This window comes from Antedon mediterranea, chromosome 5 (assembly GCF_964355755.1).
Source record: "Antedon mediterranea chromosome 5, ecAntMedi1.1, whole genome shotgun sequence".
NCBI lineage: Eukaryota > Metazoa > Echinodermata > Crinoidea > Comatulida > Antedonidae > Antedon > Antedon mediterranea.
Window position 1 is genome coordinate 9,453,609 of NC_092674.1, and position 18,280 is coordinate 9,471,888.

The 18,280-nt window shown below is 34.0% G+C and overlaps 3 protein-coding genes across 6 annotated transcripts in view; 2 read left to right on the top strand and 1 right to left on the bottom strand.

Annotated features, from left to right (window-relative positions):
- Positions 1 to 18,280, top strand: part of LOC140049968 (uncharacterized) — an 83,090-nt gene that overhangs the window by 10,312 nt on the left and 54,498 nt on the right. The window contains exon 1 of one of the 3 annotated variants that reach the window (XM_072094925.1): positions 14,224 to 14,569. The exons of the other annotated variants lie outside the window; for them this stretch is intronic. The gene's annotated coding sequence lies outside the window, so the exon portion shown is untranslated. Of the gene's footprint in view, positions 1 to 14,223; positions 14,570 to 18,280 lie in introns of those variants that run through there. 3 annotated transcript variants of the gene reach the window in all.
- On the top strand, positions 1,392 to 5,938 carry LOC140048692 (uncharacterized). Its single transcript, XM_072093461.1, has 7 exons — positions 1,392 to 1,870; positions 3,422 to 3,685; positions 3,970 to 4,033; positions 4,434 to 4,584; positions 4,667 to 4,804; positions 5,046 to 5,226; positions 5,798 to 5,938. Exons 1-5 carry the CDS (start codon positions 1,832 to 1,834, stop codon positions 4,713 to 4,715), a joined length of 567 nt encoding a protein of 188 aa, XP_071949562.1. The 5' UTR covers positions 1,392 to 1,831; the 3' UTR covers positions 4,716 to 4,804; positions 5,046 to 5,226; positions 5,798 to 5,938.
- LOC140048691 (uncharacterized) lies at positions 5,899 to 9,786 on the bottom strand. 2 transcript variants are annotated; one of them, XM_072093460.1, is made up of 6 exons: positions 9,345 to 9,786; positions 8,527 to 8,694; positions 8,073 to 8,265; positions 7,351 to 7,906; positions 6,858 to 7,067; positions 5,899 to 6,059 (listed from the first exon to the last, which is right to left on the bottom strand). In XM_072093460.1, the coding sequence occupies exons 1-5, from the start codon at positions 9,664 to 9,666 to the stop codon at positions 6,861 to 6,863; spliced, it is 1,446 nt and encodes a 481-aa protein (XP_071949561.1). In that variant the 5' UTR covers positions 9,667 to 9,786; the 3' UTR covers positions 5,899 to 6,059; positions 6,858 to 6,860. The 2 variants fall into 2 exon arrangements, with proteins under 2 accessions (XP_071949561.1, XP_071949560.1); XM_072093459.1 differs by lacking the exon at positions 5,899 to 6,059 and having other exon boundaries at positions 6,676 to 7,067.

The window sequence follows — 18,280 nt, forward strand, 5'->3', positions numbered from 1 at the left end:
CGGGCTCATACATATAGGGTTGAATCGCCCTATTATTACATTCAATTTCTTGCGTATCGATAACGTCATCTCCTTCATCTTCATCGATTTCGAATTCACAATGGATCGTTTCCTCTTCAAAATCAGAATCAGAACTGTCGAGATCGTACACAATACGTGTTGACATCTTGCAGTTATTTTTTTATACACAGTTTGTGCACTAAATGCGTCGCGACACCAGGGGCGCCAGTATGGAAAGCCAAACCCGCCAAAAATACATAATACATACCATCCACCAATAATTAATTCGTACAAAATTCAAACCATCCAATATTATCTCATGCAGTTCAATGAAAACTTAAACCATTCACCTAGTATCTACACCATCCAATACAATGTGTGACCATCTACCACTAGCCCAAACGACAATACGCCGAACAAACTACCCATAACACAAACCATCTAAAGAATGTTGAGCCCAGGCAGCAATAATTGAATTAATCTAACGTTAATACAAGTATATATTAGCCAACTCATTTATCAAAATTTCATGTAGTTCATGAACATTTCAAACAAAGCATCTTAATTTTAGTTCATCGAATTATAATTCTAATTCATTGCCTGTTTTATACACCGTTCGTCTGTTCAACAGTTTAAACAACTGTTTTGCACACGATACGCCCGTTCGTGAGTTCAAACCATGATATTTGAAGCATCGACTTTCCAAACAGCGATTTTTCGCACCGAACGTATTTTCTTGAGTTAAAGTGGTTGCATTTCAATCACTTACTTTTGATTGGCCAGTATTACACACCGTTCGCTTGTTCGTGATTTCAAACCATGATATTTGAAGCATCGACTTTCCAAACGGCGATTTTTCGCACCGAACGTATTTTCTTGAGTTAAAGTGGTTGCATTTCAATCACCTACTTTCGATTGGCCAGTATTACACACCGTTCGCTTGTTCGTGATTTCATGTGATAACATTTCATTCGACAACTTTTCAAACGTTAGTTTTTGACTCTGCTTATACGTATATGTCAGTTGATATACTATCTTTTAATTTTCATACTTTCCATAATCAGTTTTGTACATCATTCGCATTTACGCATGTAAAGTGTACATATTCCACTCGACAAGTTTTAAACGGTAGTTGTTCGCACATTTATTGTTTTATTGTTAAATTGTAACTGTTGGCGCCGATTTAATATTGAGGGGCGGGGGGTGAATGTCAACTAATACGACTGTATGACACTTACTTAGGCCTACGTTACACACACAAGTCAGGGAGTTGTAAACTAATTTATAAATTTATTTTACATCTCCCTGGTTACACACATTATCACAAACTTAAATAATGAAAAAAAAACCAGAATGAAATAATATAATTTAGCTTGTGGGCCTGTTACAATTTTACGCCCCACAACTAGGCCCGGGGTAACACCCACCTCACCCGCCTGTAGGGGAGAGAGAGAGAGCTGGTGTTGTGCTTCTCTCTCCCCCTGTGCGGCGGCTGCTAGGATGAGGCCGGCCTAGACCTAGAGCCATTTTCTGCTCTGTGCTCTCTATATGATGCATAAATTAACTGTTGTTGAGAAGCTTCCATTTGTTTACGGGGTAGGCCTATTTTTTTGAAATAATGACATTCATTATGTTTTATAGACTATAGTGGAGACGTAATTAATAAATATCCGAATAAACATATTTTACGAATATTTATCATGGATTAAATAAAAACATGTGTATTTGTTATTAAATCATAATTATTTGTTATTCATCATGCATTAAATAACCCAACGCTGTTATGGATGGGGGCTATTCAACTGCGTAGTTCGTCATTTTTCACACATTGATGCTGATTGAATTGATTCAGCTCAGGAAGACCAAAAAGGTACGTACCGTACGTATACTGATGATAGGTAGATAATAAATATAATAATGTTTAATAGTGTTTTCCTGTTTTATTATTATTATTATTTTAAATTCTGTGTTTTATCGATTTTGTAGGTGAAATTGATGATGGTTTAAGTTATTGTTATACTTTTCTGTATAGATAGGCCTAGCAGGCTAGGCATATAGGCCTAGCCTAGGCCCTACTAGGCCTACTTACAATACTAATGTTATGCGCGATTTGAACGATTTGCGCAATTTGAAATTGCGCAAAAAAAATCCTTGCGCAATTTGAATTGAAACATGTGTTTCAAATTGCGCAAGCAACGTATTAAATTGCGCAAGTAATCTGCAAATTGCGCAAGGTTTTTCGACAGATTGTGAAATCATGCACACCCATATTTTTATAGTAATTTCTAAGAATGATTCAAAATTAAAGATAAATATCGCATTTCCTTATTTTAGTAGTGCAAATATTGTTATAAGTTAGCATACCGTCGAAGAACCGACGAAGGAAAACGAAGCGGTGGTGTTCCACCAGGCGGGCGTGGCGCGGGCGGCCGGCTATACTACTCTAGCCTAGCTAGGGTCTGGACTACTGATACTGACTAGGTTACATGGCCTAGCTTAAACTAATATTAAAAACTTAATTTTTACATTTATTTTGATTTATTTCAAGTTACAGTGATAATATTATTTAATTGTAATAATAAATGTTATGTATTTATTATACACATGTTATCTTCGCATTTATTATGTTTTATTTTGAGTTATTTAGTTTCCAATAAATTATTATAATACCGATTGTCTGGTAGAATTTTGTTGCGCAATTTGAAAATTTACAGTTCGTTTTCAAATTGCGCAAAGGTGTCATTTTGCGCAAGAACTATCTTGCGCAATTTACAAATTGTGCAGCGCAATTTAAAATTGCGCAAAGATTTTCTTGCGCAATTTGAAATTGCGCAAGTTGATTGCGCAATTTGAAATTGCGCAAAAAAATCCTTGCGCAATTTTAAATTGCGCAAGAATTCTTTGCGCAATTTGAAATTGCGCAAGGATTTTTTTGCGCAATTTCAAATTGCGCAAATCGTTCAAATCGCGCATAACACTAATACTAGGCATAGGCCTAATAATTATTAATATTGGAATTATTATCATTATTTTATAAAAAGCTACAATTAGTGCCATGAGTGGTGACCAGGATTGGAACCTGGATTTTGTAGCTGAAATTACTAATTATAGGAATTATCCAGCTAGGCCTAGGCCTATAATATAATATTATTACACATACTTATATTAAATTATATATAAACCTCCGATTGTGCGTAGACCGATATTTTAATCAATGGTTGTATTTATTAATAATATTAATAATAGTACAGAAGCCTACCACTGAACAATTATTTTTTATTTTGCCAAATAACTCTAAACCATATAGGCCTAGGCTCTAGGAATAATATTGATTTTCTAGTATATAAACTTAAAATGTGATAAATTAACGTGAAATTGTGAAAAAGTGTAAATACAAGTTGTATGGACTCATTCGTTTCAGGTATCATCCAGTATGTCAGATGATTTACGTAGTGTTTTGCAGGTGCTGCAGGGGTTAGCAAATTCTATCACAAACACTCCTTCGTCTGCTACCATTTCCAATAGTAGTAGTGAGCTTAGTACTACTACAACCACTAGTCATGCTGCTAGTACTAGTAGGCCTAGTAGTAGATCTACGTTGAGTTCCAGTGCTAGCACCAGCAGTACGCCTAGCAGAGACCGAAGTATTGCGAGTGAACACAGACGACTGTTCAATCGAAATTATGTAAGTTGCATCATGTTACTAAACCCCCTTCTTCTTGGCACCCGAATCGTTTACTATTGTACCGATAGATAGCTTATTAAGTGGCTCCGCGCCTGTACCAATCCAGTTTAAATAATTTTCAATACAATGGTGCCACATTTTAACATGTTGTCCATCACATTTTTATTAATTTTGTTGGAGACTTACCTGGCCGTTCAGTAAAACATCATATATTTTTTGTATTACAAGTAAAATTAACATTTTGAACGAGTTTTTATCACTGTGTACATATAATATTATTTCAGAGACAAACCCCATATAACAGGGGTCATAGCAACAACAGTACCAGTAGTAAACCATCTGGAAAAGGTACGATGGTAATTGTTTTATCGCATCAATTTTAATTGTATTTTCACAATGAGAGTTTAGAAGCTGTCGTGTGTAATGTATTTAGGTCGGTACAGTTATTACGTCATGTTATAGTTGAGTTCGGATAATACTGCCAATCAGGTTTATTGGTGTATGTTTTTTATATAAAGTTGAAATGTTAACAGTTTTATTAAACATATAATAAAAAGAATAACGATGTTATGTATTTCCTAACATATCTGTATATTTGCTAACCTCCAACAATTAGCCCATGTAACAAAATTTGCTATTTAACCAAAAAACATGCCTAATAATAATACAAGGAGGTCTTATCTTCTTAATTGACCGAAATGATTATTAATAAAAGATGGTTTTTATAAGATGTTTTATCCTTTTTTAGGAAGAACATTGACAAGATTTTTAGTATGCCTCATGGAACACAAAATGGAAACTGTTCCTACTGTAGCCCAACGTCGAAAACTGAAAGATAACGGCTATGGCGAGAAGAAAACAATTGTTTTCACCAAATTGGTTCCTAATAGCCTTATACCGTATGTTTTATTTTGTTTCTTTTTACTAGTACGGTACTGTTATAATGATTTAATGTATTTAAAAATGGTTATCTTTTAACAGCTATGAGTATCGTCCAGAATGGCAAATTGCCACAATTCATGCACAGTGACCTTATCGACGAACTCGTCAACAGCAGTGCTCCTTCTGAGTGCATAACCAATTTAAGAAAGGGACTCGCAAAGTTGGGGATATATTCAGGTATGTCGTACAGTACTGCTACAATATACATATACAGAGCGCAAAACCAGTTACTGCCAGTTTAAGCTTCTGATCCATATCTTTAAATAAGTAACTAAAACACAATGATATGCATACGTCAGATCCAATCACTATAATGCTTCATCTCTGCTCGAAACAATAATGTAATGCGTTCAATGATCAACTGAAAATTGTAAATTCAATTCACTTGTCTACCATTTTATCTAATTATTTTCTATAGCTTTGTTGTCACATACCAACATTTGTTCATCTTTTTCGACCCAGCCCTGCAGCACTATTATCTGTAAAAAAGATGAAAGAATTGTTGAAGCCATCTTTTAAAGGCAGCGATGGCTCAAACACTAAGATATTTGAAAGTTCTGTATATGCCCAATTTCTGGACTACGTCAGAGAGGTTGCTAGTAAGTTATAAGTTATAGAAAAACACAGACTGTCTGTTCGTATATTTTCCTTTTTCTGCCCTACTGTAGCATAATGCAATCCATTATTTGTTTAAACCCTTATTTTAACCGGTGGCCATGCCCTAAAGTTCTCAAGCTTATTTTGGCTTCCACACACTTACCCTTTTTTATTTATGTGTATTTCTGAAGTCACTTTTCGTTTAGTACAATTTAACTTTAAGTTTATTATGTGTGGAAAACAATAAACAAACAATAAAGGAATATTGCATTGAGCACACTTGTAGTGGATGTGTCCGCTATACAAGTGAAGTATTTGTTGTTGCCGTCGCAAACCATATAATAACAGTGTCTAAAATGGCAAAAAAGAGCAATAACCGTAACATACCAAAATAAATTCGCTTTACTCCGACATTTTTCAAATTTTCTTAAACCTCATTACTTTTAATTCATATCAGAACATGCAGTGTTAAAACTATTCAAAGCATTTAAGCCAAGTCACTTACTGATGCGATGGCTAAAAGGGTTTTGTTATGACTTGATTTGTTTTGACTTTTACCTCTCTTTTTCATAGGTGGTAGAAGAGGTCACCTGACGCTTGGTCATCTGTTGCAGTTTGTGACCGGAACGGATGAAGAACCAGTGTTGGGTTTTGTTCTCCATCCACAAATAGTATTTACAGAAACAGCAGGTTCTTTTCTCCCGTCTGCCAACACGTGTATTAACAGTATGCAACTTCCACGGCCAGGTTTAACATGCAGTCTGCCGCCAAAAGACACACTGTTCAATATGTATGATTTGGCATTTTCTCAACAGTTTTTTGGTAATGTGTAGACCTAAGTGGGTCAGAACAAAGCAAGTGACATACTTTAAATAAAGTTTTCTACTGTAGATATGGGTTGGTTCAATCACAGAGCAAAATCCATAATGCTTCAATTTAGGACATGGAGAGTGGATAGAGGAGGTGACCGTTGAGAAAGAGTGGTGGTAATTTGTATTTACATAACGGAAAGATATATGACAGAAGAAGATGAGCGATGGTTGAAAGGGTTGTTATGAGCTAATACGTTTTCATATTATTTCCGTTTTAAACATTAGGCATACCAGTTCTTAAACCCCCTGTACAGGGTAGATCTAAATAAATGAAATATAATATTTGATTCTAAACATTTTAGTGTCGGCAGTTCTTGAAACATTAAGTACAACATTATTTTCAACAAACATATTTAGTTTACACATCAGTAGAAAAAATGTTAAAGCAAATCATATGTTGACTTCGGTATTGATTTTAGGACATATAATAACCTTTTCAATTTAATGGCAATAAACGTTTTTCTTTAACAATTAAAGAAACTTGTTGTTAATTAACAATTAAGGCAGTCATTAAATACACCAATCAGTAAAATTGTGCAACATGCTCTCTCTCTCTCTATCCCCAATCTACACAGCTATTTTTAGGCCTATATAATTAACTAATAAAAACATTAACATTCATTTGAGAATAAGTTGTTTTTCAAAACAATCGATATTCACACAGCCTGATTTCCAATACTAAAGTGTAAATGCCAACCAAATTATTAATATATGCATTATGATAATTTTCTATTTTAAACATTCACAATAGTCATTATTACTCATCAAAATTCAGAAACAATATCTAAGCCTCGTAAATAAGGAGTTGCATCCCAAATATCAACTGCATTATTTAGCGCATTGTCTATTTCATCCTTAAATAAAGAGAGTTGTTCATCATTCATTGGACAGGCAGTGTCAGGGACAACTATACCATCATTTTCTTCTGGAAGGGGTGAGTTTGGATCTATACCATACTGCTGAACACTTTCCTACAATAAGCCAAAATAATGAAAGAAGATTAGGTAGATCATACAAGACACGGTAAAATTAAAATGTGTACGGTAACGGCTAACTATACAAGTAGTTTCTCACGTATAATGTGTGTGTCGGGGAGACTATTTTTAAAACAGTTTTTGTTACAGGTTTATAATAAAGTAGTTGTTACGACAAACAAATTATACGAACATCCGTTCGCCTTACATTCTAAATCCAAGAATACCGTATAAAATGAAGGTTTTATTTATTACTTTAATTTATACAACTCCACGTTACCTCTGGTATGGCTTCAAAGTACTCAGACGCTATGATGCTTGCATCGGATGCAATATTTTGTATACCCATTATGAACAATTGATTTGGGGTTTTGTTGTGCTCGGTCCGCAGTTTGTGGTTGTTCCACATCAGTTGGAAATCCATCAACATACTATTAATAATGGGTACATAAATGAAATGTAAAATAAAAATATGCGCCTCGTTATCTGGGTCCAAACAACCCATGGTTTCCAAACTGCTAAAGAATGTGCGCCAGGAACATATAACAGCCTCAAATACATCTCTCCACAATCTTTCAATCCTGCTGTTATGAACACTTTTTCCAGTAATAAAACTACCTCTGCCTGGTCCTCTAGAAGGGTGGTTCAACATTAAGCGAGCCACATCAACATTTTCGATCCCCTTGTCCGCTCTCACCCTCGACGGCAATCCCCATTTTCTGACAGCTTCCTGGAAACAAGTTAGAACCGTGCATGCCCTGTTATTTGTACTGAGTTTTAGGTACACTATCGCTCTACTATAACCATCAATACCTCCATGAATCACACACCTCCATCTGTAGAATCAAACATACGACAATTATAAAGGAAACTGAAAATACTTTTATGTTATTGTATCATAAAATGTAAATTTCTTACATTTACATTATCATTTTTCATATCTGCGTCGGGTTGCCTACGAATCTGTTTTGATCATAACATATCGTAAACGTGTAGACCTACTTTATTAGTTTATGATTCCCGTCTATGTGCCACAGAGCCAACGGAGATGGCACTGAATAAACTCGTCTGCGTATGCAACGCAGAGACCGCAAATGACGCCCAACGGGATCAACCCTTTTGACAGAATCTCGCAATGCTTCTCTTCGTACTCGTATGCCGTCTTTCATCAAATGAGCCTCAATTGACTTAAGTCCTAGTGTTAAGATGAAATGATGAATAAAGAAAAACAAATAAGCAAACTATGCAAATAGCTACCGCTACAAACAGTGGTACTACTCTCTATCATTTAGAAAGAATCCCATCCCATCAATAAATGATGCGATCATCGTATCTAACCCAACCTTTCAAAAAATAATCCTTATTTTGTATGCTTATCATGTCGAAGGAGTACTTCTTCTATTCTAAAGTCCGTCGCGTAACAAAACAAGCCATTCTGTATATTTTAAATACCTACCTGATCTTGGAAAATTCATGGTTATCATGCCAATACGCGCGTCTAGAAACTCGGAAGAAATATCTGTGTAGTTTCTTGTTGTCATGTTGTATTCTTGTAGCCTCCTTTCTATCGTTCTTTTACTTACAGAAAACATTTTACTCATGTCCTGAACAGTAAAGTTGTTGTCTACAAAGTAAATGAAAATAACTGACTATGGAGAGAAGACTGAACGGAAAGTAAAATATTAGGTTTACAAAAACACCAAATTTTGTTCATTATTAATACTAAATTGTTATATGGGAATTGGATAATATATTGGCTAGAAAATTCTAAGAAATAATTCAAAGTACTGTACTGTAAGGTAATATTTTCGAGAGAAAAAAGACTCTACATGCTTATTATTGCAAGAGCCTCATAATAATTTTTAAAAAAATAATACAGTAGGCCTACCTATCATGCAACCTACCTACCTTTTGTCATGCAATATATTAATATTTAAATTACAAAATTTGTTTCACATAAAAGTAAAGGTCGTTAGGCCTACTTTAAATTTGTATTAAACACACTATGTTCGTGCTACTATCTTACAAAGATGATAAACAACCATGATCAGCCGAGCGTAAAAAACAAAAAATAATTGTTTTTAAGGCTCGGCTGGTTACGACTGTTTGCCACTCTCTTCAAGAAGAAGATGGCTTCCGTAACACGAATTTAATTTAATGAATGAATTACTTACTTCGATGGTAACCACTTTACCAAAGACAAGAAATAATTAAAGTAGATAATGATACATAGGCCTAGGCCCAAAACCTAGGAGGCCTAAAAATAATACGCACCCACAAAGAACTGCAGCTGACTACGCCCGATCACAAATCTTGCCCGTCCTGGTCTGCCAGTGTGAATCATGGCAGAGTCCGTAGTGGGATGTTCGTCTCCTACCTGGCCTGGGCCAATGACTTCTTCTATCGCTCTTTTACTCGCTACAAGATTATCGATTACCTCTAACCGGATATTTTCATGCCCGATTATCGTTTCGATAATAACCTCCAGTCGCATTGGGAGTGGCATTAATAGATTTCTATCAATGTTACCATTCACATACTGTTCAAGTGTTTGACAGATTTCTTGCAAAGCAATAGCAATAGGAACATACGCCATGTTAAAGACTTTTGGGAATATGAGAGGGGACTATACATTTTATTCTAGCTGGAATATTTTTAATGAGTACAATTTCAGGGCATAACATGTCCATTGTTCCTAAAATGTTCTCATCTTACGGTTGTGGTTGTGGTTGATTTAATATTACACACTACGGGAAAAAAAACCCTTTTTTGAGAGAGTGTAATTTCCGGACATGTAGAGGTACCATATTTAAAAATGTGTACTGTTCACATTCAGTACCGAACACCTCCCCCCCCCCACCCCAATATAAAATCGGCGCCAACAGTTACAATTAAACAATAAAACAAAAACTACCGTTTTAAAACTTGTCGAGTGGAATAAATACACTTTAGGCCTACATGCGTAAATGCGAATGATGTACAAAACTGATGTATGGAAAGTATGAAAATTAAAAAATAGTATATCAACTGATATATACGTAAGCGGAGCCAAAAACTAACGTTTGAAAAGTTGTCGAATGAAATGTTATCACATTAAATCACGAACAAGCGAACGGTGTGTAATACTGGCCAATCGAAAGTAGGTGATTGAAATGCAACCACTTTAACTCAAGAAAATACGTTCGGTGCGAAAAATCGCCGTTTGGAAAGTCGATGCTTCAAATATCATGGTTTGAAATCACGAACAAGCGAACGGTGTGTAATACTGGCCAATCAAAAGTAAGTGATTGAAATGCAACCACTTTAACTCAAGAAAATACGTTCGGTGCGAAAAATCGCTGTTTGGAAAGTCGATGCTTCAAATATCATGGTTTGAACTCACGAACGGGCGTATCGTGTGCAAAACAGTTGTTTCAACTGTTGAACAGACGAACGGTGTATAAAACAGGCAATGTATTAGAATTAGAATTCGATGAACTATAATTAAGATGCTTTGTTTGAAATGTTCATGAACTACATGAAATGTTGATAAATGAGTTGACTAATATATACTTGTATTAACGTTAGATTAATTCAATTATTGCTGCCTGGGCTCAACATTCTTTAGATGGTTTGTGTTATGGGTAGTTTGTTCGGCGTATTGTCGTTTGGGCTAGTGATAGATGGTCACACATTATATTGGATGGTGTAGATACTAGGTGAATGGTTTAAGTTTTCATTGAACTGCATGAGATAATATTGGATGGTTTGAATTTTGTACGAATTAATTATTGGTGGATGGTATGTATTATGTATTTTTGGCGGGTTTGGCTTTCCATACGCCAGAGTAGTAGTACAGTGTGTTCATCTTATGACGTCACGATTTATCGCCTTGGATTTCCTGCTTCCAAATTCGACTTCGGAAATATAAACTCCGATGTATGTAAATCATAAAAAAATCATAATTTACGCTTATAGAATTTATTTTACCAAAACGTACTAATAAAATCAACATATTCAGACCCAAATCAGCCAAAAAACGTTATACATCAAATACCATGTTCCATGATCTTTAAAGTTCAAAGAGGGCTAGAAATGTATGAAATGTGGTTATTTGTTTATATTATTAAAGTGTAGGCCTAATCAATATCGGACAGACGTATGACGACGACTTTGCCGCCGTCTTCACCAGCCTATAATAAATGACAGCGATGTAGCGTTACTTGCCATCAGCGATGTTTTTCGCGTCATTCGAATAAATTAAAACGAGTTTTCCGTTAGGAGGCTTATTAATTGTACAGGCGAGTAGTTGTAAATCGCGTTATCTGTAAATGTACACGCGCCCGACTAAGGAGAATTTATTTTATGAATAGACATGCGCAGTAATTGTAATTACGAACAAACAAACAAACTGCGCATGTGTATAGATGAAAATATTGCGCAATAACAAACATGCTGCATGGACATTCCGACGTCTGTGGTGTGTGCTACGATGTTTTCGCGAGAGTGAATAAGAAGCATAAATAAAACTATTTATTCTTAATTATCTTAAAAGCGTATTATATTAACATCAAAATGAGTCATTGTGATATATTAATATTTTATTGACCAGTACTTGTTGGAGTTGTATTATTTTGTACAATGTAGGTATTAAATTGAAAACTTCTGTGAGTGATTGATGATAGGCCACTGACCTTGCTGGGCCTTGCTTGACAGCTGACGGCTTTTGAACATATTTTTTCGGCCTGATTTTTTTCAAAAATCGCATGGTCGGAGTATAAGTCGACCTCTCGATTTTGCAATTAAAATTTTCACACAAAGTCTCGACCTATACTCCTGAAAATACGGTATATATTAAATGTTCACTCTGAACCGTAATCATTCCTTAATTGGTTCATAGTAATTTGTCAGAATTAAAACCTGTTTAGTTTAATTTGCAAATTTTTACTAAATTAATTTTGAATAAGTGCATTTTATAAATGCTATACTGTAGGCAAACTAAGTGCAAGAACTTGTTCAGACAGGCACATAGATTTCAACAAAAGAATTTCACTTTCAACATAAATTAAGCGAATAAAATCAGGAACCCTGGGGCCACGGTTCGCGCATATCCGGCCCTTTTCAAAGGACCTAGAATTCATTCTGTAAAAAAGTGAGCAAAACGATTTGACATCTATAGAATTTGCTTAAAGACCCAGATAACCAATAATGTAAAACAATTACAGAGAATCTTGAGGCTTATATTTCTCTCCAGCAGCTGTGTTAATGCAGTGGTATTTTAGCTAGAGGGTTTTAATATTTAGGTGTAGGACAATGCCTTAAAGCATGACTACTTTTTTTTCCTATTTTTGGTAAAATGATTAACACCTAGTAACCCTATAAACTGTCCCTGTGTATAATTACTACAGTACCAGTACTTATGTTTAAATAGGTTTAAAATCATGAGATACTGTAAGTGCCTAAACAAAAATGGAAAAATATGGTTGGTTGGTCAGATACTGTAATACGGTTCTGTATTGTATGACATTTTATGTCTAGTATCATAATATATGAATTGAACTACAGTGTCACATATGTGGTACCTGTATCATGTAAATAACAGCATAAGGCCTATAATACAGGCATCACAAGTGATACTGTACATGTGACGTATTAGCAGAGTTTGCCTATGTTACTGGACAAATTAAAGAAACAGTACCCAGAATCTGCATTAATATGAATATCAAACACACTTAAAAAGGAGACTTTTGGCCCTAAAATACATATTTGTGACTTGTTGTATCATAGTAGAAACTGCTCTAAATTACGCCAATCTCAAGCTACCTTTGCATCTTAAATTACCCATTATTCTTAGAAGCAGAAAATGCTTAAAGTATACCAGTTTATTAATTTACAGTATAACCTTTTATTCATTGTTATGATGAGGCAATGAATGATGGTATAGTAAACCAAATGATGCTGATGATGCACAGTTACTGAAAGACATTGCATTCATTCCATTGCTGTATGAAGTTCATCTATTTTTAGAAAATCCAGTTGAATAAACAATTTATGATAGTGTCTTGACCTTAAGCAATGGGCCACTATTCAACTTGTAATTTGTGTTTTGGGTATTCAGCTTCCATTGAGGAATTCACGTCAAGGTGTGGTGTAATAGTGGGGCGCCTTTGGTCTGAACTGGGTAATGCTTCTGGCGACTTCATACCCCAAGAGAATCATTTTAACTGGAGGAGTGTGCCTGAACTTTGAGGATATTGTGAACATCATCCCTCCCAGGTAGATACTCAGTAGGGGTGATTTAATGATTTTGGTAATTGTCTCAACTGCAGTTAGCCTTAACCTATAACCAGGTTGTCAGTAACCATTTATTTTCTTTTTGCTACAATCATGAAATTATAAGAAATGACTTGATAATGTCAGTATGCAGTAATAACTGTTTATATACTGTTACCATTTACTCAAGAGGTTTGCTGAATTAAGTAGTAATATAAGTCTTGCATGCCATCAGCATTAGTAATTTGGCCCATAAAACAAGAATAACCCAGAGAAGTAAAATGTATTTTATTGGATTCAGTGAGGCACTACAGCAGGACCATGGATCAACCATACTAATACCTTCATGGTTCATCTAGGAAAATTCATTTTCTTGGTTTGGTTTGGAAAATTGTAGAGTGGATCATATGGTAAAATACCCATTTGTTTTGATTTTGTATTTAGCTTGGCCTGGTTACACATCACAGTAAATAGATAGTAGGTGTGAGAAAAAGGTATGTAATACAATTATATACTTGATATCTGTGTAATAATTGTAGTGACTCTGCAAAAGTATCATAGTTTTTTCATGTGAATGTTGTCTACATTAGGTTCTAGATGGCGATTCAACCTAATGGGAAAAGATAAACATTTTGGAACACATGCCATTTCATACGTGTACTACTGTACTTTACAGACAAAAGTTAAAACTCCAACTGGAATACAACAACATAAACAAGATTGGAGACTTGGAGCAAGTCTAATATGAATCAGTAAAAATACAAGATAACTATTGTAATAATTTCAAAAGCAAATTTCATGAAAATGGTACCATCAATATTATAAAAAAAAAGCGGGTGTGTGCAGATGTGAAGATATATCATGCATATTACAGTAATATTTACATTAACTGCATTATACTCTAGTCTTCAGTGAATAAGAATGTCTATTGAGTGGTTTTTAATGGTTTATCAAGTGGATCGATCCATTTTGCTTGATACTTCTAACCTTTTAATTGGGTTGTGCATAATCATTGTTTACATGAGGTAAGTTTACATCTACCCTGCTGTGACACAAGCGAGTTCAGATTCAGTAAACTACATCCATGTTGTCTGTGTGTGTTGGAGTTCCTGCATGTTGGCATATCTTTCCCACAGTGTAAAGTCTCCGGTCATTTTGTATGCTTAAAAATAGGTTTTGTATATTGAATGTTTATGGTTGTTATAAGATAGTGTATTGGTTTTGGATATATTCGTATCATTTTGAAGGTGGGTATACTAACATTACTTATTAGTTCATTTGATTTGGAGAGAATAATATATCCCATGCCCGAGTATAATCACAACCTACGTAATTTGGACGAAATTACACAAGACTTTGGTAATTCTGAGTATAATCCTCAATCCCCGTCCTTGTCCATACCCCCTTCCTAATTTTTGCCAAATTTCGTACTCATGTTGTATGAGACTACTATACAGTAATAACTACTGTAGAAAGCATATATTAGAGATCTTGTGCCTATATTGTACAGACTTAGTGTAAAACTGCATCATTATGGACAAATATCTGAGCCTATTGAAATGAATTAAAGTTTATTATAATTATTTTGCGACTTCAATATTTAGATAGTAATAGAGTACTGAGTGTATTGTATTTTATCTCGGTATAGTACGTCAACCCTAATAATAATTAAATTTTGTATTAAATGTGTTTATTGATAGATTAACAGACACTAATACTAGAGTCCGTGTCATCATAATTATAATTGTGGACACTTTATAGAAGAAAAGATTTCTATGGTTTGATCATGACCTGTTTGGAACTATACACTGTAAATTGTTGACTAATTATTGTTGTAACATGAGCGGATGTTTTCAGATGCATTAAATTGGAAAATTTTTAATTCGTGTTTAGAGATTTAGAATCTAAAATCAATATCTGATATACGAGAGGTCAGCATAAGGGTATGGAACACTGAAACATATGCTTTGTATTTGCCTAAATGCGATGACCTCATATGAGACTGACATGTGGTACTTTATTATAAACAAATATTTTATTATTTTGTCGATTTTTTAAATAATGTTTTTTAATTGATAACATTTACCAATTTCAATAATTATAGAAACCAAGAGAAAATTTAATTAGAAAAAAAAATTATAACGGCCACTACTGTTTTAAACATAATATAATAAATAATTAATAATATTAATAAACATTTTCATTATTTTTTACCATTGTCATATTTACAGTAAAAAAAAGTTAAATTTCATGGTTGTGGCCAAATGTTCCAAGGTGTATTTAAACGCTGAATTTTTAAAATATCAGTCACATTTGGTATGCTACATTGCTAAGTATTAGCAAAGCCCTCATAAAAAAAAATGTCATCATCAATATGCTACTTCGTCGTTCGACATATCATGTGCCATTTATTCCTGGCATGGGCCGGGTGTGTCTCAAGTGGGCCGGGTGTGTCTCAAGTGGGCCGGGTGTGTCTCAAGTGGGCCAGTGTAATGTAGTTACTGTTTTCGGGGCATCCTGTATAATTTTTTCCATATTTTCTTCGGTCTTCCAATAATTCTTTTGTGTTTCTTGTTATCTTCCAAATAATTCTTTTTGTTTTTTTGTTTGTAGTGAAGAAAAAATTGTTTGAAGGTACTTTTTCAAATTTAGTTTTAGATGAATCATTAAACATGATCCTTTATTGCTTTATTTATGTAATTCATAGACTAGAGTCAAATACATTTTCTAAATATGTAATTAAATTGTAACTGTATCAGTTGTCTATTGATAGTCTATTTGATTATTTTTGGAATCATGTTATTATTGATTTGATACTATAAATAATTCTTTTCTTGGAAATCCGGTTCATGTACGTTACAATTTACTAATGATTAAATTATAAATGAAACTATTTAGTACCGTGACTGTCGTAGTATAACCGTGTTGCTTTTCCTGTAAATAAGTTGTAGACACTTCATATTGAACTTTTATTTATGATCTACCGTATGCGTAGACATCAAATTAAAAAAAATTCATTCATGGCAGCCTACAGTACATGGATAAACCAACATATTTTCCCTACAAGGTGAGAACATCCCTCTATTGCACAGTGATATTGTCTGTGTCCCAATGGCGACGATGTGGGCTATCAAACCTATACAGTACATGAACTACTGTAGATGATACCACTCTCTTAAAGGGGTGGAAAAATGTCTATGTCAGTTTATTCAAATCAGTGGCAATAACTACAGTAATGTGGCTTTTAAAGCTTTGTTGTTTAATTCAGGGTGGGGGCCAGTGTGGCTCAGTTTATGTATTTGTATCGATACCAAAACATATCGCTAGTTTCTAATCATGTGACTTGTATTGGTTTAGTTTTTATTTTGTTACTGGTAATAAAGACAAAATGAATGGAATGTATAGTTTCAATCTTTAACTTGTTGTTTCAAAATCTTACTATAGTACTGCTTTACTGTATGTCCCATGTAATGTTTGGTTCTTGCATGAAGAGCTCGGTTAGTTCATTCTGGATAAAAAATACTGTACAGTATATACTACTAATAATCTATACACTCTAGTCTCTCTAGACACTATGGATGTTGGAGATGTATATTTCTCTACCAAATGATTTGAAGATTTGCACTATAGTTGGTATAGAGTGCATTGTATGTTAGCAATACTGTTTGGCAAAAAGGTGGATGTTATTGGTTGTTTCCGTATGGTTCGTTTAAAAGTTCATTGATGCGTAACATTCTTAAAGTAGGTTAACTGCCAATTAGTAGAATCCATATGATGGAATAATGTTTGTAATTTTGTTTCAGAAATGCTTTTAATTTTGACATAGTTATGTAATGGTAATTTATATGATTATGTCTGGAATGAGGGCAGCAAATAGAATGAGAATCACTGGCAAATACATGAGGAGTAATTGTTGTGGTAGCTGCGATTTTGACGCCATCGCCCAATCCAAAAGTTTTTCCAAAAACCTTTTAAGCATGTGACAGCCCATCTAGTTTTCTTTTTATCTTTTAACTGCCTCTTAATAACTCTTATTTAATACATGTTTAACATGAATTAAGATGGTTATTGCACAAACATAGGTTAAAAAGATACTGTTTCATCCCTACCTATACGTGAAAGCAATAACATCTTGTATTTAACTATTAATGAAGTTATAGCTATTGTACACTAACATCAATCGTAATTGCAGAGTGGTTTAAGCTGGTTGGTTTATGCAAAGCTGTCTTATTCTAGTCTACTATCTTGTTCACACACTATCATATATTACTACTTTATAATAATGAAATCTTTCTGACTTATCATGACCAAAGTTTTTTGCCTTTTTACTTTAATGATTTATTAGTACTGTAGGCCTAACTTTTGTACCTGGTATCTGGAACATAACATAAAATGTGATTAAACATGTTTCATATGTTTACATAGTGATCACATGCTGTGGTCCTTAAAAATAAGTGACATAAAAATAGATTTTTTAAACCTGCATACTCCTGTTTAGAATTTCTAATGTTAATTACTGATATCTTATGTGGTGGTACTCGATGCCACACACATAATTAATCTCTTGCCAGTAAAGTTGATTGTTCGAATCACATATTGTGAAAGTTTACCCCAGTGGGGGATATGCTTAAAGTAACTTCTGAAATTACTTGCATAACTAGAATCCCTTTGAGAGGGAATTTGTCCTCTTCATGCTACTGTAAATAACAAAAGTAATTCTGTCCTCTAATTCACATGTTGATAGATAGGAAACATTTGGTTTAAAAATCTGTTATATTATAAAACCCAAATTGTAATTTAACCAATTCTATTCAACATAAATTAAAGGATTGCTGTAAAAATTAATAATAATTAATTAAATAAATTGTATGTATATATTAAAATAATATGCAGTACGGAAATGTTTAAATGATTCAAAATATAATAACTAAATAATAATTAAAAATTAAGACAAAATA

What these genes read in the sequence shown, in the direction of transcription:
- LOC140048692 (XM_072093461.1), top strand. Translation starts at nt 1,832, where the DNA reads ATGCTGATTGAATTGATTCAGCTCAGGAAGACCAAAAAG. An exon ending in AGCTCAGGAAGACCAAAAAG is followed by an intron (nt 1,871 to 3,421) that starts GTACGTACCGTA and finishes CATTCGTTTCAG; the next exon opens with GTATCATCCAGTATGTCAGA. An exon ending in GTTCCTAATAGCCTTATACC is followed by an intron (nt 4,585 to 4,666) that starts GTATGTTTTATT and finishes ATCTTTTAACAG; the next exon opens with CTATGAGTATCGTCCAGAAT.
- LOC140048691 (XM_072093460.1), bottom strand. Translation starts at nt 9,666, where the DNA reads ATGGCGTATGTTCCTATTGCTATTGCTTTGCAAGAAATCTGTCAAACA. An exon ending in CATGAATTTTCCAAGATCAG is followed by an intron (nt 8,266 to 8,526) that starts GTAGGTATTTAA and finishes TCTTAACACTAG; the next exon opens with GACTTAAGTCAATTGAGGCT. An exon ending in ACTTTGAAGCCATACCAGAG is followed by an intron (nt 7,068 to 7,350) that starts GTAACGTGGAGT and finishes GGCTTATTGTAG; the next exon opens with GAAAGTGTTCAGCAGTATGG.